This window comes from Orcinus orca, chromosome 9, assembly GCF_937001465.1.
Source record: "Orcinus orca chromosome 9, mOrcOrc1.1, whole genome shotgun sequence".
Lineage (NCBI taxonomy): Eukaryota > Metazoa > Chordata > Mammalia > Artiodactyla > Delphinidae > Orcinus > Orcinus orca.
In genome coordinates this window covers 44,770,797-44,793,149 of record NC_064567.1, presented here as the reverse complement: position 1 = coordinate 44,793,149, position 22,353 = coordinate 44,770,797, and the positions used below count along the sequence as shown (strand labels likewise).

At 41.1% G+C, this 22,353-nt stretch overlaps 1 protein-coding gene across 1 annotated transcript in view; it reads left to right on the top strand.

Moving 5' to 3' along the window:
- Window positions 1-20,325, top strand: part of ITPRID1 (ITPR interacting domain containing 1) — a 239,224-nt gene extending 218,899 nt beyond the window's left edge. The window contains 9 exon segments of the mRNA XM_049714691.1: window positions 12,983-13,048; window positions 13,050-13,141; window positions 13,436-13,571; window positions 13,606-13,659; window positions 13,661-13,877; window positions 18,552-18,677; window positions 19,444-19,557; window positions 20,027-20,063; window positions 20,066-20,325. Of these exon segments, the coding sequence (XP_049570648.1) occupies window positions 12,983-13,048; window positions 13,050-13,141; window positions 13,436-13,571; window positions 13,606-13,659; window positions 13,661-13,877; window positions 18,552-18,677; window positions 19,444-19,557; window positions 20,027-20,063; window positions 20,066-20,325 (1,102 nt within the window).
- The last annotated feature ends 2,028 nt before the right edge of the window (window positions 20,326-22,353 follow it).

Below are 22,353 nucleotides of genomic sequence, written 5' to 3'. Positions count from 1 at the left end.
TAAAAGAAAATGTGTATCAGTATAAAATCTAAATCGTCTTGCTTTTTGTGAAGAAAACTTCACTGTAAGTGGAAAGAACAGAGTTTAGACAAACTTATTTCAGAGGAAACATATTCTGATTGGACTCCATTAACAGTCACTCTTTAGACAAGTCCCTTACCTTACAAATAATTCAATGTCCCATCTTCTAAGGAAAACAATCACCATATTCTCTTGTAATTTTCTGGTTTATGTTTGTGCCCTATTCCTGCTCCCACAGTACTTTAGGGACCTAAAATAAATTCAGTAAACTTGGTTGACAGAGCGAAGATAAAATATTTGAATTTCAGAAAAGAATATTTAACTTCAGAAGAAAGGTGCTTAAATTTATTTCTAGCACAAATCACTGTAGGGAAAGAAAATAAAGTTCCTTTTCTATTTGTAGCAAGGGAAATGGTGGGGAAATAATTTCAGAAACACCATATTTACTGTTGTTAGAGAAATTGTACACGCTCTTCTGACAGTTCCTGTACTTGTGGCCTCCCTGGGATCCTAAGGAAGCCTGGAGAAGACAGAAGACATCTGGCTCGCAGACCCTTAGGACTCATATGCCTTTTTGGTACCCATTAGTGTTATGGAAGCAAGGACGCTGAAGTCTGTATCCAGACCAAAGGTGTAACCATTTCCTCAAACGTAAGAACTTTTCTGTTTTATGTGTATCTCTCCAATCACCACCCAATTTGCCCCTCTCCCCAGTATGACCAGTATCCCATAACAAATAATAGGGCCGTTTATGGGGAAATGGAAAGAAGGCAAGTTTACATTATTCTTTGGGGGATCCCTCTCGTGCCCTTTGCTTCTGATACACAACACTGCTAGAGGCATCTGGGTCTTGCCAACTCTTTGTACCCAGGTTTCACAAATATTTGTTTCTTCGCTGTTCCATAGCCTAATTCCGAGACAAAATGCTTCTAAGTGGGGTCCTCCTTTTTCCTTGGAGAAGGTAGAGATGATGTTAGAAAAGGCTTTGAGGCAAGAAAGTAAAAGGGAGTCAAGAAAGGCCAAAGGCAGATTTCAGAAACTTCCCTTCCTTAATTTGGTTACAACGTAGTACCCCATAATTATAGTTGAGTATAAAGACTTATCTACAATTATTTCTAATTTGTGAATGAGGAAACCAAGACTCATAAAAGTTAAGTCACTTGCTCAAGTTCACCCAACTGGCAAGTGTTGGCCTCAGGACGAAACCCAGATTTCTCTGACTCCGGTTGGAATGTCCTGTCCAAATTCTGTGCTGCAAATAACCTATTGGGATGTAACTTTATTACAAAATGAGTTTTGCTGGTGCAGATTGCATTTCATTAGAAGCCAAAGCAGATAAAATGTTTTATCACACGTGTCATAAGGGAGTGGGTAACACAAAGCCTTTCAGGATTCACTCTGTGAAACCTGATTGCTCACCACCTTGTAGTATGTCTGAGAGAGGAAATCCTCTCTGCTCTCCTCTCTGACTCCCTGTTCACCTTCATCTTCTTATCATTTCTAAAATATGCCCATGTTACCTGTAATCTGTATATATTAACCATAATAACCTATTTATTTTTAAAAATAGATTTAGTCTTCCCTCCTTTTCTTTGTCTATAAATACATGCAAGTTACCCTCTCCATGTCTTGGTAGGCTTTGGTGGACCGTGTTGAGCCAATATGCATGCTCAGACATTCAGGGGTGGGCATGAGGTTATGGTTATTTCAGGCAATCAAATTGTTGTCATTATAAAATGGAAGGCTTAATAACTCCATTTCTAGGCCAATCCTCATACTTTACATATGAGGAAAGAAAGGCCCACGAGGTTAGTGACTTGTTCCAATGCCAGTGATGATTAGTGACAAATCCAGACCCAAGACTCTCAGTTCTGAATCTTCAATTCTGATTATTTTATGATTAACCAGTTCTCTGTGTAACATGTTCCCAAATTATTCTTTGTTTAAACGATATGTGTAAAGGTAAATTTAAGCAGGTAATAGCATTTTGATGGCATGAATAATGTCTGATTTCTTTTCAATCCCCAGAATTTACCTCAGTGCCTAGCACAGAGCAAACACTCATGTTTGCTGGGGAAACAAATGATCAAGTAGTTTTTTAAATAAAGCAAGCTCTTCTTCAAACCGTTAAACATTAGAGTAAGCTTTTCTTAGAATATCTTTTAAAAAATATTTCCTTTACAAAGTTATTTTATGAATGCTTAATTGAAAATAAAATGGTTTCACCTTAAATTAAGACACTGTATTTCAGATTCAGCTACAATGATTGTATTAAGAAGGTTCTTTACGTACAGATACTTGGTGATGATAAAAATCTTGAGTAAACTTTGTTAGACTTCTTTATCTATGGCAAAATCTGTAATTTTCCCAATGTTAAAAGGAACCCAAGTTTATTCTAAAATCAAAGAACAAACAGAAGTTCAAGTGGGTTGCAAACTTGGCAAAAACATGTCCTTCTAAGAAAAAAAGAATTCAGCCTCAAAATCTGTTACTGCTGTGCATCTTCTGGTTTTCCTTTTGTAAGAGCAAAGACCAGAAAAAAGAATGATAACATCACATAAAGCAATGGAATATACTTTGTGTGACAAAAGATATTAAAATTGCTTGCTTGAAATTAAGCCAGATATATAATTCCTTTAGAAAAGTCAATTTGAAATAGGCCACCTTGTGACCACAATCATGCTTTAAGTTTGGGTGTGTAACCTCGTTCTGAGCACCACCATTAATCATACTTCAGTTGCCATCACTAATCTGGTGATACTAGGTAGAAATAAGTTTTTCTAATATACTTGTGTTTGCATTTCACTATTTATAGATCCATGATTATATCTCTCATTTGTTATCATGCTTCCCTTTGCTATCATGAATATCACAAAACTGCATACAGCATCTTCACTTGATTTTCCCCCTGTAGTAGGTATTCAGGATTTCTCTTCTGAACAGTTTTTAGCATTTGAATCCAAATAGTTTACACGTGTCAGTGAAACCATGCTTTAAAGAGGAGCCAGTGCTGCTGGAGCCGCAGATAAAAGGACTTAGTCTTTAAAGTGTACAAAGACTGTTATAAGGCTATTTTACTCTTTGTAAGGGCTACCAACGTCCTCAGAGTTCATTCTCAGAACATTTGACTGAACTTCTGCCGAGGAGAGACACAATCTTATTCACCACTGTATCCCCTGAATCTAGAACACTGCCTAACTCACAGTAAGCACTCAATACATAAATATTTCTGGAAATGAATAAATAAATATAGCAAGCTATTTTCTAGATGGTGGCTAGTCATCAGCTTTCAAATTATTTTATTTCATTGCTTAGGAGGCACGTCGTATAAATTATGTGTTTCTAAAACATATGTTGAAAAAGATCTTCTGGGGGTATTTTTTATTGCTATCAAATTAAATTAAAAGGCACTTTTAGCATTTTTTTTTTACCATCTATTTTACCCATAATCTGTGCCTTGTCGACTAGACAAGTTCCTCAAAGCCTGGTCTGTGTCTTTCAGGTCTCTCCATTATTCATCCAATGCCTGGCACAGAGTAGCCAACTAGTAATATAGTTGTCAAGTAAATGAATGAGAATATATAAAATAATTTTTACCAGAATTTAAAATGATTTTGAAGTAGTAAAAAACACATTGGTAGTGCAAAAAACAAAGAGTGACATGAAAGACATTCTTTAGAGAAAGATCAAAATGAGCAAGGCAAAGAGGTGAAAGGGATTAAATATGACAGATACGGAGGGCAGGGTCTCAATCCTCTGTCCATCTTTCCAACAAGCTTCAGTGGGTTAAGGTCCCTAAAAACACAAACCTCCTTTTTTAAAAAAAATAAATAAATAAAGATTAATTAGGATTAAAATTTAAAGATACTGGGAATTCCCTGGTGGCCCAGTGGTTAGGGCTCTGTGCTCTCACTGCCGAGGGCCCAGGTTTGATATCTGGTCAGGGAACTAAGATTGCACACACAGTATGGCCAGATAAATATATAAATAATGTTTTTTAATTTTAACTAAAATAAAAAGATGCAATGCTATGAGAATACTAGATCAGCCATGGCAAAGCATTTTTAGTTATCTGGGTGATTGTCCTGGATGTTTCGCTCAGCAAAGCAATACCATATTCAAAAATGTTTACCTGAAGAGAGGTTTGAAAAGGAACTATTTACTGAGGTGGGCTGAATTCAAGGAACAAATAAGAGGTGGGGAAGCACCCCTAGGCTAGGAAGAGCAGAAAGCCATTACCACTCCTAAGTCTGAAAAAACAGTGGGAAAGAATCATGTTACTGGAGCCTGGTAAAAGTGGAAGCTTTAGAAGGAAAACACTTTACCTGGAGATCTCACCGTAAAGGAGTGCAGCTATTTTCAAATAGTACCCCGAAGGAAGTGGTGGTAAGTAAGTACTCAGTGTTCTTTCTCCTGCCCTTCAATCTCTACCAGTTCCTCCCATTGACTGAACACAAGTGAAAACGTGGAGGAAAGACAGGGCAAAAAATGACTGGAGTAGCAGCAGTGAAAGTAAGGAAGGGCAAATGGAGACTAACCAACACACAAGTGGCTTCCCAGAGAGCTTCCCCTTTGCCCCCGATGTAGCCACCACTCCTACATCTGTCCCCTAGAATGTACGTAGATGAAAATCATAAGCCTGATTCTTGATGAAAATTTTAGTTCTCCAGCTTGGTGTCTCCAAACTTTTTTTCCTTTTTCATCCTGGATTATTACATTTTTAAGAATTGTATTTTTAAGAAACAGTTTTTACTTATAATTGTAAGAAAAATAGATGCAGTTTGGATACTTAAATTGTTACTTTTGATGAAGTAGGCTACCGTGTAAACGGACTGTTGCCTCTTGCTGTCTGAGCAGTTGGGATAATCAGCCACCCATCAGCTGGTTAAGTCAAGCAAGGATAATGTTGCTCCCAGACAGCTTCGCAAGAGAAAAAACATTTGGACCGGTGGTCTTCACAACTATGGTAGTTGAATCAGTACAGAAATTAAAAGCTTCATATAAATTGGTATCACAAAATTTGTAATCCACCTATTGTCTCAAATGGTCATGGCGACGTTGTTCATTTAGCCCTGGAAACTTCTATTCTCCTATTTTCAAATATGAGACAAGCACCGGTTCCGAATGAAAAATTTTCATTACATTCTTCCCGAATGATGAATGCAGGTTTACAATTCAAAACTGCCTCTGTGCCCCTTCCTTTTTTCTCAAGAATATCTAATAAACAAGTATCTATGTAGACAAAGAAGATATGTGTATTGAAACAATATAATCTTTATAGATTCATATAAATGTTCTGTTTCAGAAATAATTTAATTGATTAAAATTACTTTGTTTCATTCCAAGATTCTTCATGATCAATCCCCTGATTACTTTATGCCACTTAGCTCCAGGCACACTGGCCTCTTCTCCTTATGGGTAGAAACATAGCTTGTGGGGGGAGGAGGGAGCACAGAAACATAAGTCACTCCCTCTGATTATTCACTCTAAAATGTCCTTTTCAACTATTGTTTAGGTAGTGTGTTACATGACAGCTTCTAAAAAAATGGTATGAAAAGATGCCAGAGGAAGCAATGTATATTTTAAAATATGGTCAGACCATGAGACCAACAGAGGTTTTTCACACTCACCTCTCAGCAGAAACCAGAGGATAAGAGCACATAATTTTCATTTTAAAATAGATATTTTGCAACTCAAGAATTTTATACCTTTTTAAGTTGTCATATAATTGTGAAGCAACATTTCAGATAAGCAAACTCTCAGGAAGTAGAGCACTCACATTTTCTTTCTCAAAGATGTACACCAGCCTACCGAATGAGGAAATCCTGTTTAAGAGGACGAGCAAGGCAAAGTAGAAGGAAGTGTAAATTATACAGACGGAATCCAAATGTCATGAAAATTCTTAAAAAGAAGGCACATGAAAAAAATAATTTAACAACAACATTCTAGATCTAAAATCCTAGATCATATCAAAGAAAGCTGAATGCAGAAGAAAATAAAATTATCAACAAATACTGATTAATTGGGCAGTCAATAGACATGTATAATTCTTGATGTTGAAAATCGCAGTGTGAAATATGTTTGAACTTTTTAAGTTACCACTAATTAAATTTAAAAACACACTATATGCCTTATGAATTACCAGAGTAAAAAAGCAACCTAAGAAAATATAGTCCACCTGGCAAAAGAATAATCATTGGAAATTAATCATACTAATGATACTAACAAATATTGAGTGCCAGGCACTAGGCTAAGTGTTTTACATTATCTCTTTTAATCCTCGATTAAGTCTCTGAGATAGCTATTTATGATGCAGTTTGAAATCAGGTCAGCTTAAATGTGAAGTTATGGTCTTTATTAATACAATAAGAATAGCAAATAGATTATAACTTATGTCCCAATTCTCATTGATTAGTATTAACCTTTAGTAATGTTGAACTGATAAATATTCTGAGGCTGAATCCCAGCTCAGCAGAAAAGACCAGCATGGACTATTAGTGAGCCTATTTTTTAAAAAAGAGAGAGGGCTTCCCTGGTGGCGCAGTGGTTGGGAGTCTGCCTGCCGATGCAGGGGACACGGGTTCGTGCCCCAGTCCGGGAAGATCCCACATGCCGCAGAGCGGCTGGGCCCGTGAGCCATGGCCCCTGAGCCTGCGCGTCCAGAGCCTGTGCTCCGCAACGGGAGAGGCCACATCAGGGAGAGGCCCGCATACCGTGAAAAAAAAAAAAAAGAGAGAGAGAGAGAGAAGATTTGCATCAAGTATGCCATATGCTTACTACATCAATCACAATTATAAAAGTAGATAACATAAAATTACGAACAATAAGACCAAGATCATATTTTATGAAAATGGTTATAGATATAATAAATGGATCTAACAAAGGAAAAGACTCAAACGTTTTAAATAAAATAAAACCCTTTAAAATATTTTAAAATATTCAAAATAAAGAATCACAGAAAAGTTAAAAGAAAAATGAATGGGCAAAATATACCCAAAAGTATGCTAAAGTAAACAAAAAGAAAACAAGAATTCCAACATTATTATTATTAGATAGAGTAGAATTCAAGAAAACAAAGTACATACAAAAATTTATGAAATAAAGCCAAAGCTATGACAAGAGGCAGAAACTTAGTCTTTGTTCTTTTTAGAGACTGTAGAATGAAAACAAATGATTTATTTGACTGACAACATTAGAAAATAAGTAAGAAAAGAAAGTATTTCCATTAATTCAAGAAGTAGGAATCCAAAAATGTCAATAACTATTGTAGAAATTAAAAGTTGTCAAAGAATTTCATCTTTTAAGATGCACCACAATCAGTGGTTTTATGGCTGAGCACTTTAAAAAGTTCAAGGACAGGCTTCCCTGGTGGCGCAGTGGTTGAGAGTCTGCCTGCTAATGCAGGGGACACGGGTTCGAGCCCTGGTCTGGGAGGATCCCACATGGCACGGAACAACTGGGCCCGTGAGCCACAGCTGCTGAGCCTGCGCGTCTGGAGCCTGTGCTCCGCAACAAGAGAGGCCGCGATAGTGAGAGGCCCGCGCACTGCGATGAAGAGTGGCCCCCACTTGCCACAACTAGAGAAAGCCCTCGCACAGAAACGAAGACCCAACACAGCAAAAATAATTAATTAATTAATAAACTCCTACCCCCAACATCTTCTTAAAAAAAAAAAAAAAGTTTAAGGACGTGATACTACCTAAGCTTTCTACACTGCTTGAGAGCATAGGGAAAAAAAAAGAGAAACCTATCTACTTATTTTTTTATACAAGTAGCACAATCATTATATCAAAATCTGAAAAAGAAATTCATGTGCTTACAAATACACACATATGAACACACACACAAATTATAAGGAATTTTTGATAGAGAAAAATTCACAATATATTATGTGAAAAGAAGCAGAATATATACTATGTATGTTAGGATGATTATTTTATAAAACATACATATACATGTGAACAAAGAAAATGTACTGGATTGAAGTAGATATATATTATAGTAACTTTCCTGTATGGTTAGATTATACGTATTTTTTCTTTTCTTTTTTATGTTTTTTCACTTTCCAAATTTTTTTCACTGCTATATATTACTTCTATAATGCTAAAAAATAACTAATGGTATTAAGCCAAAAAGAAGCTGATTTTAGAGATGCAGCTATTTTATTTTTGGAATGATGAAGGAAGATTATTCTGACTAAAGAACAAAGGAGAAATTGCTAAACCTGGACTAATAAACAAAAAACAAAAGAGGGAGGAGGTGAGGGAGAGGGAGGGGAGTAGGAGGAAAAAGGAAAAAGGAAAAGTAAGGATTCCCAGGTTGTAAGAAAGAGATTGAAACAAAAATGTCAGCAGGGTGCTAATGGAAGTTATCAAATCCTTATGTAGAAATCTTTATGGGATAGAAACTCCTCTGCTTCCAGCCTGCTGGCATAGAAGGAAAACTTAAATCTCTTCAGGTGTACCTGCCACAGTCACGAATATTGTCAGCCTTTCTTGAGTTATAGAATTCAGTCAAGATAAAATATAAGCTGTGTTGGGCTTCCCTGGTGGCGCAGTGGTTGAGAGTCCGCCTGCCTTTGCAGGGGACACGGGTTCGTGCCCGGTCCGGGAAGATCCCACATGCCGCGGAGAGGCTGGGCCCGTGAGCCATGGCCGCTGAGCCTGCGCGTCCCGAGCCTGTGCTCCGCAACGGGAGAGGCCACAACAGTGAGAGGCCCGCGTACCACACACACACACACACACACACACAAAATATATATATATATATATAAGCTGTGTGAGGCCAGGTACTTTTGTTGCTGTGTCCATGGAGTTTCTGGAGCAGCACAGGGCCCTGCAGGGCCAGTGAACATGCATTCAATGGAAGAAGGGGGCTTTGCAGTAGAGCACCCTGCCTGGCTCTGTCTCATGGCCTGTTCTCTTCAGAATATTCACTGTGACTTGGCCCACAGCAAGAATGTGTTTCAAAGCCATAGATAACACAAATAGCTTTCAGAATGAAGGTCAGAATCATCCTTGACTGGATGAAAACATGGTCCCAAGCTAGCTAGGTCAGTCTTGTGAGAATACAAAATAGAGACTGATCTCAGTACAACCCAACACTGCAAACACAGCCTCTGACTAGACTAACCTTAGGCTGTGTGTACAGAAGAGACATATCGAGAAGAAGGAAGAAGGCAGTCCTGCTCCACTCCATGCTGGTCAGACCATGTCCCAGTCACGGAATCGAATTCTGGGCGCCCAGTTTTACAGCAAACATTATTAAGTGCTTATTCCAAAATACAAAACAGAAATGGCCTGGAGACTCTGCCCTCTGAGGGCTGATTTAAGGGGATCTGGGGAGATTTAAGGTGAGGAGAAAGGGCCTGGAGAGTACAAGAGAGCTGTCTGGGGGAAAATGGGTTAGACATGTCCAGTATTACTCCACGGAGTGAAGTATGAGCAACAGATGGAAAGTGCTAAAGTAGATTTGGCTCAATACGAAAAGGCATTTTCTAAAAGGTATGATACCCTCTGAGTACACAAGAGTAGGTCTGTGTCACCACAAGTGGGCAAACACCAGCTAGATGACCATCTATAAGGAATGTTCTGGAAGGTACTCCTGCACTGGATGGTAGGATGCACCATGCAGGCTTCCAACATGAGGGACTGACTGGCCCATAGACAGGTTTTGTTTGTTCTACAAATTAATTTTTTTTTTTTTTGCCTTACGCGGGCCTCTCACTGTTGTGGCCTCTCCCATTGCGGAGCACAGGATCCGGACGCGCAGGCTCAGGGGCCATGGCTCACAGGCCCAGCCACTCCGTGGCATGTGGGATCTTCCCGGACCGGGGCACGAACCCACGTCCCCTGCATCGGCAGGCGGACTCCCAACCACTGCGCCACCAGGGAAGCCCTACAAATGAATTTTTTAAAATGCCTTTGGGGGAACACACACTCTGGAGTCCAAACTATTCACACGGCTCCCTATCGTCTTGAATCTTGCTGCTTCACATATCTATGCGACCTGCCCAGCTCCTAAAGGCATTCGAGTTGGCATAATCTGTAATGTCCAGTCCAATTCGAAGATAATTTGCCCCTGAGATGTAACTTCACCACGGAGCTGTCACAGAATTTTCTGCCATTGGAGGATGGAAGAGAGAAGAACTTGGCAAAGAGGTAGAGTAGAATAGCTCAGGGAAGATGGGAACCCCAAATAGCCTAAGGTTGAACCATTTCTTTTGTTCTGCACAACTCCAGCATACATCACACCCTTAAAGATTCCTTTTCTTTTTCTCCCTCCCCTCATTTATGTTTCAATTCCACAGGCTTTTTTTTTTTCCTGAGCCTCTAGGAACTCAGACTACATTAAGTAAAAACTTTCCACTTAGGATTCAGAGCTTTTATCACTAACTCAGCTTAGAAGAGCAACCCTTCAGGTTGACTTCTCTTACTGCTTTCAGCCATTCCAGAGAGTCTTGTCAGGGCCCTGACTCCTCTGTGCTGTGGTTGGTGTAATGCTGCCACCTGGTGACTGTTTGGACAAAGTGCCTGCAGCATCACTCTCCTCCCAGGCAGAAATGTTTCACACCCGTGAGATGGTGAAGCAAAACTCCCCGGGGCAGGGTCTACCTAACTGGGAGGGTAAAATCTTAACTCTGTGAGGACAGTCCTGTGCTAGGAAAGGTAATTTCTAGTAAATATTAATAATGACACTTATTAATGATATTTAATAACATTAGTAATGATTGAATTCTGAAAGATAATATAATATTAAGATGATGTTCTGCAGTAAAAATGTATATATAATTACATCATCTTTTCCATGTACATAAATTCTTCATGTATGTATTATTGGATATTATCCTCTTCGCAACCCCACAAACAATATCATCAGCATATTTATTCTTTTCCCCATGAGGAAACAGACACAGAGAGTGTAAGTGGCATGCCCAAGACCACACAACTAGTAAGTAGGAGAGTCAGAATCTTAACCCAGTAGTCTTGGCTCCAGATTTTCTAGATGACTCAGCTATGGGAGCAAACTGGATCTTAGTAGCATACATTATAGAGAGATTAAACCCCCCACCCCGAGCTACAGGATTGGCAGAATGAGGGGATCAGCAGTCTAAGGGGCATGACAAACTCACGGGGGATTCGTGGTGGTTTGGTACAGGATCCACCCAGGAGGCAAGGGTTTGAATAATAAGATATAGCTAGGGGAAAGGGACTGGTAGGGGTAAGGGGTAATGTAGGGGTAAGCCAAGGCCCCAGTCTAGTGGAGTAAGGAAGAGCTATGGCTCCTTGTGCATATTAAGTGCATAGGGAAAATCCTATTGGAGGTGATGAGGCTTCTGAAGTTCTACCTGTCTTGGCCTCGATAGTTTCAGGAACTGGGTTGGGTTGGCCTGGGGGTGCAGGTACTAAGTCCATTACTCTTGCCAGAGGCCATATCGTCTTCCCCTAAGTCATGCCAACCTTCATATTACATATTAGGTGTGAGGGTGTGGGAGTGCTAAACGACGCACATTTGTATTTGTCTATTTGCTTAATCATCTATCATAGCCATCCTGGACTAGGCAATTTCTCATCCTTTGTATCATGTGATTCCTACAACCCTAAGAGAATGGTTAGAATTTGCAAACCCGGGACTTCCCTGGTGGCGCAGTGATTAAGAATCTGCCTGCCAATGCAGGGGACACGGATTCGAGCCCTGGTCTGGGAAGATCCCACATACCACGGAGCAGCTAAGCCCGTGTGCCACAACTACTGAGCCTGAGCTCTAGAGCCCGTGCTCTGAAACGAGAAGCCACCACAATAAGTCTGTGCACCGCAAAGAAAAGTAGCCCCTGCTCACCGCAACTAGAGAAAGCCTGCGCACAGCAACGAAGACCCAGTGCAGCCCAAAATTAATTGATTAATTAATTATTTTAAAAAGAGAATTTGCAAACCCAATTTTGAGAGTTTATTATCGAGTTGTCAAAAAGGTGGTTTATAGGCAGGAAAGATTTTTAGCCTCCTGAAGAAACGAAACCATCTGTAAATTGGACCACATTTTCTTGGCGACTTGCTCAAAATGATTCAGATGCATGTATTTGGCTTCTAAAACACAAGATAAACAAGGCTCTACTCCTGAGAGAAATATGCCCAATTCCACCATTTGATCTCACCATCAAAGCGAAGTTTTCATAATCTGGTTTCTTCACAAATTCACTTAAATGAGTTTCAGAGGTTATTTTTGTTTATTTTTGTGTTTTTTTGTGCTTTACAAAGTACAGTTAACTAAAGGTAACAGTTATAATATAACTATATCCCTTTTAGAGGAAATCACTCTCTCTACTTTTTAGGGACCCTTTATGTTGGTGGTTGTTTATTTTCATTTGAACCAGACTAACTTGAACCTACCAGCATACGAATAAATGGGCTTTAACCGATAATTTTGTTCTAGTGCTCTAACGTATAATTTCATTCCAGAGTTATAAGAAAGGGAATAGCAACCATTTTATATGAAGCTTACATTCCAGAATAGTAATTGCTTAGACATTATCTGGAAATTGTAAAGAATAATGATGTACTGGGAGTCCTTCACAGCTTGTGGCACAAATCTTGCACCAAAACAAATATAGAAAAAGTGAGAGGTTGCAAAGTCTGTTTTGTCCATCTTCAGCGAGTTTCAACCCTTCCGTTGAATCTTTGGGTCTCCTAATGTTTACATAGCATGGTGGAAGGGGAATGTAACATTCTGTCCATTGCAGTACATATACACAGATGTAAAAATTGTGGTGTTTATTGTTTTCTTAGTGTGGCATTTAAGCCATATGCATTCCCTTCTGGATTTTCTTCCCCTTAGTGAAGATGCATCTCACAATCAGATTGTTATTTCGTTTTAAGAGATGTTCATTCCTCTTCCTTTGTTTCATGTTTTACTCCTTCTAACAGGAAACCAGTGACTCAATTTTACACTGATTGCCCTCTGGGTCTGTGGTGATGCACATCACAGAAGTGAAGGATGGGTTCCTGAGGCCTGAGCGAGCTGGGGCAGTATATGTACTGTGAGTCTCAGAGATCACCTGGAATTGATCGTGCTCAAGACAAGTCCTTTCATGTTGACTCGGAGGCCACAAGAGGAACAGAAGGCGGTAAACTCTGTCCTGATATTAACAACGCCTTACTGATGCAAAAAAAGTGTCCCACAGCACGTCCCCAAGCCCAGTGAAGCCATGCCCTATACAGGCGACCTTGTCCAAACATCTGGAAGGTCCATTCCCCATCTAGATTAAGTGGCTGGCGATACTCCCCAAGTGAGGCCAAGGTGTAGTGCTTTGGGTCAAATACCACCTAGGGCAGAATCTGAGATGGGAAACCTTCCTCCAGATGCTAACGTAAATGCTCCAAGTCTGTGACAATCCAGATGTTCTGCAAACTGGCATCAGCTGCTCAGAGTGCTGTGGTCTTGGGAATGGATTCTAGAGAAGCAACTTCAGAATGCACTACGTGTGACCCTGTTACCACAGCAGAACCAGGACTGGGAACAGAAGCAAGACAGCTCAATGATGTTTCTGTTCAGACTTAACACATGTGAGCCTAGGCCCTGGCATTGCTGTTCAGCTCCAAGTAACAAGGCCCAGCCCCTCACCAAATCTGTCTCTGCAGACACGTTTCCCTGGTATCTACCCAGGGGGCCCCTGCCAAGCTGTGCCTGCCCACTGTGGTGTCTGCTGTCACCACCATCTCCCCTGACACGGGGCGAGGCAAAGCCCCAGCTTTGTGTCTTCAGCCTGTAGGCCCTGTTCGTACTCACATAACCATCTGGAAGCCCAGTTCAGGAAGGCTTTGAAAGTCCTTCAGGACACCACAGTGAGGGAGCTGTATTCTGTCAGTATTTACCTCTGCAAAGATGGAGAAGCAGACGCAGCAACGATAAGTACCTCAGGGATAAAGTTCAGCCTTCCCTTCCGAATGTGAGCTCTCAGGACATACCTTTCCATTTCAAGTCATGACTAATATTTGTAGACTCTTTTATTATTTAAAATATATTCTCACAAATTTCTTCTTATTTGATACTTCCAGTCACCTTATGAAGGAAGGAAGGCACATTTTATTATCCACCCCCATTTTACAGAGGGGTAGAGGACAGTGCATTCATACATAAGGTTCTAAGCATCAATGCACCTGTACCTCCTCTTCAGTTCAGTCTAACTGAAAATTCTGTCTCGTGTTCACTTAGCTGTATAATCTTGCACAAGCCATTTCATCTCTCTGAGCCTAGTTCCTGCTTTGTAAAATAGGGAGACTATTCATGTCATCGATGCAGGATCGTTTTCGGATTAAATGAGAGCATCGGTGGTTACCGATTTTTGTTACTATTTTATTATTGTTCAGGTCTTAAATATAGAACTTCTCATGTCAAATAGAGGAACTTTTGGTCTTCCTTTGCTAAGCTTGTTTAAAAGTGAACATCGAGGTTACTGAGGACTGAAGGACCCCCAGCCCTGTTCAGCTCCTGGTAAATCAACAAGCATTTAGTGAGTCCTTCCAATGAACCTCTTCAGCAATTCTCAAGGTCAGAAATAATCTAGGCTATCAAGGCTAAGCATTGATTTAAAAAATTAAAGAGTATCAAACATGAAACTACGTGTATAGACAGGGTGGAAAAACAAGGTAGCACATGTAATGTAGGACTATAGCTGTTCAAAGGAGAATGAAAGGCAACTACGATTTCCTGGGTGCCTACTATATGGTGCCTTCTGTGTTACCTTCCCATTCTGTTAATTCCACAAATATTTACTGAGTGCTATACCAAGCACTTTATTTCTGCTGTGTCAAATACCCCCCATTTTCATCCATGCCATAAATGTGCCAAGTCCTCCCTCTTTCACAGATGAGGAAACGAGAACTGAGAGAGTTTAATTTTCCAACTTCCCACAACTCCTAAGTCCAGAGTCACATTCAAGCTTAGCTGACACCAAATCCTTGGACAATCCACCCCAAAGATGTGTCCAACTTTAAAACATCTAAATCTATGCACGTGTAATAGTAACATGAGAAAGTGATTCCTTGAAAGATAAGGCAAATTACTACCTGGTCCTTCAAGATATAGAAATCTATACAAATGTAATATGAATATAGAAAGTGATTATATGAAAGATAAAATAAGGGTTGAACTAGTAAAAGAAGATGTTGAGATCAATTCTAGGTATAATATTATGCTAAGTTTCAGTGAGAGAAAAGAACAAAAGCTAATGTATAGCTGGGGTCCTTTGGGGTAAAAAGACCAAAGTTCAAATCCTGGAGAATGGTAGGAGTCATCATCATCATTGATGTTAGTTGAGAGATTGTAAATGCAGTGGTTTTCAATTGAGGGTAATTTTACCCCAGCCATGGCGACATTTGGCAATGTTTGGAGACATGTTCGGCTGTCCTAACTGGGGTAGGTGCTATTGGCATTTAGTGGGTGGAGGTCAGGGATGGTGCTAAACATCCTGCAATACATAGGACATCCCTCACAACAAAGGATTATCGGACCTAAAATGTCAACAATGTCGAAGTTGAAAAACTCAGCTCTAAGGGAATAAACATCTACTTGACCATATAGTTCATGTAGGCAAATGTTAGGGATGAAAGACAGCTGGAGAAGGTGACATTTTAAGAGGCTATAAGGGGAAAAATATTAAATCCTACAGTTAGGTACTCCAGTTTCCATGATAAAAACCAGATTATTGATCTAACATATCCTGAAAAAATATTATTTTTCTAATTTACATTTTTAAGATAAATTTCATAAGGAAATATAAATTAAACCATAGCTGGTTTTATATTTTGTTTAAAATAATAAAGTATAAAAAACCAAAACTGTGTTTAAAACTTCAGAAGAAAGTCACAGAGAGGGTGTGCTCTCGTGGGTTATCTATGATAATGGTTTACTGATATGATTAATTTCTTATAAATAAGTGATTTCTTCACAATAATTTGTTAATTCGAAATAAAATCTTTCCAGAAAAGAAAATGAGTTGTATATGAAATAAGAGTTTTGGATATTAGAAGATCCATCTATAATGTTTATTATTTAGATTTAAAGAAAAAGAAAATCATACAAATTTTAAAAAGTAATATGAGCCGGGCTTCCCTGGTGGCGCAGTGGTTGAGAGTCTGCCTGCCGATGCAGGGGACACGGGTTCGTGCCCTGGTCCAGGAAGAGCCCACATGCCGCGGAGCGGCTGGGCCCGTGAGCCATGGCCACTGAAAAGTCATATGAACCAATTCAAAAGTGAAGGGTCAATATTGTTGCTCTCACTATTGAAGATAAAGTTTGTTTTAAGGCCCAGGTTGGGTCAGTAGAGTAGACCTTGCATTGTATTTGAGTTATAACCTAGCCCTTATATTGGAAAAAAAAGAGTTCAAAACAGCCTTTTTTTTTGTTTGCTTGACTAAGGTTTCCTTTTTTCTGAAAATTCTGTATCTGTTCTAAAGCAGAAATGTATTGATAGTTTCAGTGTTTCCAAGTGACCGGGAGATGGCAGCATTTCAGAATCTTCCACATCGCTCCCTTCACAGGGAGCTATACACCATCAGTTATTCCTAAATCCCAGCCCTCATGCCTTCCAATCACAAAATGTTATCCCAAAATATCTAGATGAAGCATAAATTTCAACGTTTATAACGTTCAGCCTACTTGAGCACCATATTTCCATGGCCCTGGCCTCACAGTCCCTAGAACTTGGTCACCTTGTAAGAATCTACTAAGACCAATCGGCTCATTCCTTAGGGACAAATAACTTCTCTGTATGACTAGCTACACTGTAGTCCCTGCTGTGACTCAGCTAGATCTTGAGAAGAAAAGAAATGAATCAGGAGAATTGGGTTTGAAATCCACTATGTTTTGACCTGGGACAAGTTAGTTAACTCTTTGTGTCAGAACACTTATCTATAAAAAGAAGTCCTCCATGGTCTGTATGATCTTTTCTAGTTTTAAGAACCATAACTGTAGTCACCTTTCAAGCACTCTTGCCGACATCAATAACCTTCAAATACTCCTCTAACTGGTTCAAATGGACTCACACTGAAGCAACAATAATTGGAGAGTTTTGCTCTGTAAAATGTTGTTCATGTATAAAAATGAGGATAGAATCAAAACCGAACTCTCAAAGCAAAATGATGGAGAGTTTCAATATCAAAATATCACTCAGGACAGTATTTCCATTATGACAATACCAGTAAAAATAGCCATCTGGTTGCTAAGAGCATGGCCATGTGGTTTGGGGGTGAAAGGTAAGAAATCTGGGACTTCCTAGAAAAAGGGGTGAGAGGAATTAACATAGCTGAAAGATTGGTCTCCACTGAAGGAGGAAGAAGAAGAAAAGGTTAAAAGCATCCTGCCATTGAAATTTTTCCTTTAAAGAGTTTCCCAAAAAAAAAAAAAAGTTTCCCAGAAGCCCCACTCCACCATCTCCACTTCCATCTCATTGCCATCCTATCTGCAAGGGATACTGGGAAATGTAGGTTTTTAGTTAAATGCTCAGTGCCCCTAAGATATTAGAATTCTGTAATTGTGAATACAGGAGGGAGAGATGGTGAGTAGGCAACGACCAGACACTACACACTAATCAGGGAGGAGTTTAAAATGGAGGACCTGGTAGATCTAGCATTAGGGTCCAGCTAGCATTAATATTACTCAAAGTCAGATGGGTAGAGATTCTGGGGTTCTGGATCATGGATCTATTCAAAGCATGATTCAACCAGGGCTAGAAAACAAAGAGGATAGCTGGTAAGAACTCAGCAAATCAGCAGAGTGCCTGACAAATAGACCAGGCTTGGTGGCTGCAAGAAGATATTTAAATAAGGAAACCAAGGCAACAGCATCGTTGTACAGAGAAAGTAAGATTTAAAGATTGATTCACATCAGGAACAATGGGAAGCAGGATTGGAAGGACAGAGTTCAATTTTCAATTCCAGTCCATGGAGGATGGGATGCCTAACCTATGCCTACCTCACTCTGAATGGGCTTGTCAGCTGGGTGGGGCTGATCCTACAGATTTCAACCACCAGAGACTGTGGTTAAGCAAAGCTAAGACTAATAAAAATTATTCTAGGCAGACTTTCTCTAATCAAATACATACCATCGGAACAAACATGTTCAGTGTTACTGAGATTCAGAGTGAGGCAGTACTCAGCACCAAAGTGAAACAAGATTAAACAAAACTCAACAATTCTAAGCACAGGCTCGCACTATTCTGGCCCTTCCCTCCTCCTCTCCTGTCTACATCCTCGCACCCTACCTCCCCCTAGTCTTCCAGAGCGCCTTCTTGTCTCTGGGACATAATGTCTCCAAGGGCCATCCAACAATGGCTGCCCTCCTGTCCCAGCCACTTACTGCCTCTACTTGCTTGACGAAGCCAAAGGCTGGGCTTTCCCTATGCTCTTTCTGACACATTAGCAGCAGGGCTTTGTCGCGAACAGGTAAGCCCAGGTGGGAAGGCAGGTGCCACTGTGGTGAACTCTTGCAGTGATTCAGAAAGACCTTCCTTCTCAGCTCTTTCTAATTGTTCTCAGTGCACAGTCCCTGAGATGGAAACAATGAGGACGGTCTGCCAGAGTTTCCGGAAGCATTTAGAAGAAATTGAGCAGCACCTTAGAAAACAACAGGCACTCTTTTCCAGGAGCATGTCAGAGGAGAAAAGATAATTATCTAAGGGAGCCATAAAAGTAAGTACCAGCCCACACATCTGGAGCAAGAAAAGGTATTCAGGGCAGGACAGATGAGCACCACGGAGCAGGGCTAACGAGAAATTGACCAGCTTTCCCTTTGCTTTCCTGTTCCCATTCTTACTTTCTCAGTGGGAGTCTGTGAGAGCCATTTGCCGGATAGCAACACTTTAACTCTTCAAGGCCAGGGCTATTTGAGGAAATAGGCAGCAGCTGGGAAGAGGGGGCTACCCAGCAGGATATCTTTAATCAATGTGAATGGGGCTCACGCAAATACGAATATTGGCGGTTGTTAGAGTTTTGGAAATCTGCACTATTTTCACATAGATTAAAAGTATTTGTCCCAAAAGTGGATTAGTCATTGCCTGGGGCTGGGAGTAGGAATAGGGATTAATTTATAAAGGAGTACAAGGTTTCTTACTGGTGAGATGGAAGTGTTCCAAAATTGAATGGTGGTGGTAGTTACACACTTGGCAGATTTACTAACAATCATTGAATTGTACTCTTAGAATAGGTAAACTTTATGGTATGTAAATTATTCTGCCACAGAGTTGTTTAAAAAAAAGAAAAAAGGAAACCTGCCCTCCTAATAAACCTATGCCTGCAACTGATACAAATAAAGATGGTGACTGTCTCTTTTAAGACCTGTCAAAGGAGTGACCTACATTTTGAGAGGGACAATGGAAGATTGCACCTGGAGGTGCTTGTGAAATTTGGTTGTTTTCTATTATTTACCTGCAGGGAGGAGGCTGAACAACTGCAAACTTTACTGGAAGCCCTGCAGCAGTAGTTGGAGGAGCTAGAGTTTCAACTGGGAGACCAGGCTCAGCAAATTCAAGAAGGGATGCTGTCGGTACTGGCGATGGGGTGTGGGGTTTCACTAGATCCTGCCCATCGTAGCAGGGGTGCGTTAAGTGAGAAACCTGATTGTACAGTCATTCCAGATTCTAAAATTAGGTGCCAACACGTTCATTTTAAGTATAAAGAAATTGAAGCCCAGAAAAGCACATTGGTTTGCTCAAGGCCACACAGCTAGCTGATGGTGATTCAGGACTAGAACTTGGGTCACCTCACCCTCATGCCAATCTTTTCCTCTGCCCTGTAAACAAGAGGTAAGTATTAGTAGCCCATTTTCCAAATGAGAACAAGAAACACGGCTTTTGACCTAATATGGGCTAAGTCACTGCCAGGATCTGTTGCCATCGCACAGAGCCCAGTCTAGAGAATTCACACCCATCAGTGCCTTTCCCACCAGTCTGAGTTAGCTGCTTGGTGTAAATATGGGAAGTTGTCCACACTTTTTGTTCCTGTTTTCCTTTTAGTAGCTTGAGCTTCTCACAGGGAAACCACCTGAACACTACTGCATCAGTATAAGTGGACCGAAGAAAAAAATGGCCAGACTTCATGTGCTAAGATCCACCCCTCCATGGCCCCTGGAGCTGCCTTTCCTCCCAGTGATGGCCAGCGGGCTCCATGCTGCAGTGTGACCCATTTAGCTGCCTTTCCTCCATCCACCTTCGGGAGAAGCACCAGGATGTCTCCTCCAGCTTGGGCAGAATCAGATCCAGCCTCTCTGTCAAACTGTCCTGTTGGAGAAAAGGATACAGATGTCTTCCTCTAGATCAGGGCAGGTTTGTTGACCTTTCTACAAAATGTAAAAGCACATTCTACCCAGAGCAAGAATATCTAGGACTTCCCTGGTGGCGTAGTGGTTGAGAGTCTGCCTGCCGATGCAGGGGACATGGGTTCGTGCCCCAGCCTGGGAGGATCCCACGTGCCACGGAGCGGCTGGGCCCGTGAGCCATGGCCACTGAGCCTGCGCGTCCGGAGCCTGTGCACCGCAACAGGAGAGGCCACAACAGTGAGAGGCCCGCGTACCGCAAAAAAAAAAAAAAAAAGAATATCTAAATTTTCCCCATGGAGAAGTATGTATCAATCCTTCCTCAGCTATTTTTTAATATTCTACTCTATGGTTAAACCTGGGAGGAATATTTTAATACTCAGTCGATACAGAATAAGTGAGCACCTACTATATGCCAGGCATAGGGTGCAGTGGCCAAGATGAATATAATATATATCCCTCAAGGTATATATGGTGTACAGTCTTTGCCCTGCTGAAACTTACAGTCTGTTGGGGGAGACAGAATGTAAACACATAAATAGGTATGAATTTGAAAACTGTGAAAGGGCTTTGAAGGAAATAACAGGGTTTTATGAAAGAGAGAATAACAGGGAGGCTGATTTAGGTCAGGGTATCAGAAGGACCTGGTTGAAGGAGTGACAACAGAAGGAGGAAGGAAGATCCAGGCCTGAGAGGTAGCAGACTGTCCAAAAGCCTTGAGTAGGTCGGCAAGCCAGACTTATTGAAGAAGCACCCACTAGGTGTCAGCAGCTCCTCTTGTGCTGGAGACAGCTGTGAACGAGACAGAGCTCCTACTCAACAAAGCATCGGACGAAGAGTGAGAAACAACCACCGCACCAACAAACAAGTATATAAGATCACGTCAGATCCTCACCATTGCGAAGACCGTGTGATAATACTGTAGAGAGTGATGTGGGGTGAAAAGCTTACCACATTCATCAGAGTGGTTGGCCTTGCGAAGGGAAGCTATTTGGGCAAGACACGAATGGTGAGGAAGAGGGAGCCATGTGAAATTCTGGGGAAAGAACATTTAAAGCAGAAGGGGGCTTCCCTGGTGGTGCAGTGGTTAAGAACCCACCTGCCAATGCAAGGGACACGGGTTCGAGCCCTGGCCTGGGAAGATCCCACATGCCGCGGAGCAACTAAGCCCGAGCGCCACAACTACTGAGCCTGCGCTCTAGAGCCCACAAGCCACAACTACTGAGCCAACGTGCCACAACTACTGAAGCCTGCATGCCTAGAGCCCGTGCTCCACAACAAGAGAAGCCATGACAATGAGAAGCCTGCGCACCGCAACGAAGAGCAGCCCCTGCTCACCGTAGCTAAAGAAAGCCCGCACACAGCAACGAAGACCCAACACAGCCAAAAATTAATTAATTAATTAATTAATTTTAAAAAAAGAGCCCTTCTCTAAAAAAAAATAAAATAAAATAAAAATAAAGCAGAAGGAATGAGAAGTTTAAAGGCTCTGAGACAGAAACAGCCAGCATTGCTGAGTGGGTGAGTGATAGGGGAGTGGAGGGAGTGGAAGTCTGAGAGGTGGGGCTTCGGGATAACTGTAGGCTGGAGTCCGAGAGCCTGAGTTTTTCCCAAGTGTGATGGAAAGCCACTGTAGGTTTTAAGCAGGGTTGTCCTGTGATCTGCTTTACATTTAAAAGTCACGTTGACTGCCTTGTGGAAAATGTACCACTGGGGACTGACAGCTGTGCAGGAGCTCCCGTTAGAAGGCAGTTGGTGTAATCCCTGAAGGGAGAAGCAAAACTGTCAAGTTGCTTCCACCCAGCTGGGGAGGCTTGTGAGCCCTCCACCCCCCTTTGCCAGTGAAATGCGGGGTGGTGTACACCAGGGCTGAGTGCACTGGTGGTCTCTAAGTGCTACAGGAATTCTCAGGAGCGGGGGATGCATGAAGAATGGAACAGTCAGAAAAACTTCATGGAAAAGTAACTCCTTGAGGGAAGTGCATAATTTATGTAAGATGGGCCAGTGGTGGTTACTTTCCAGCAAGGA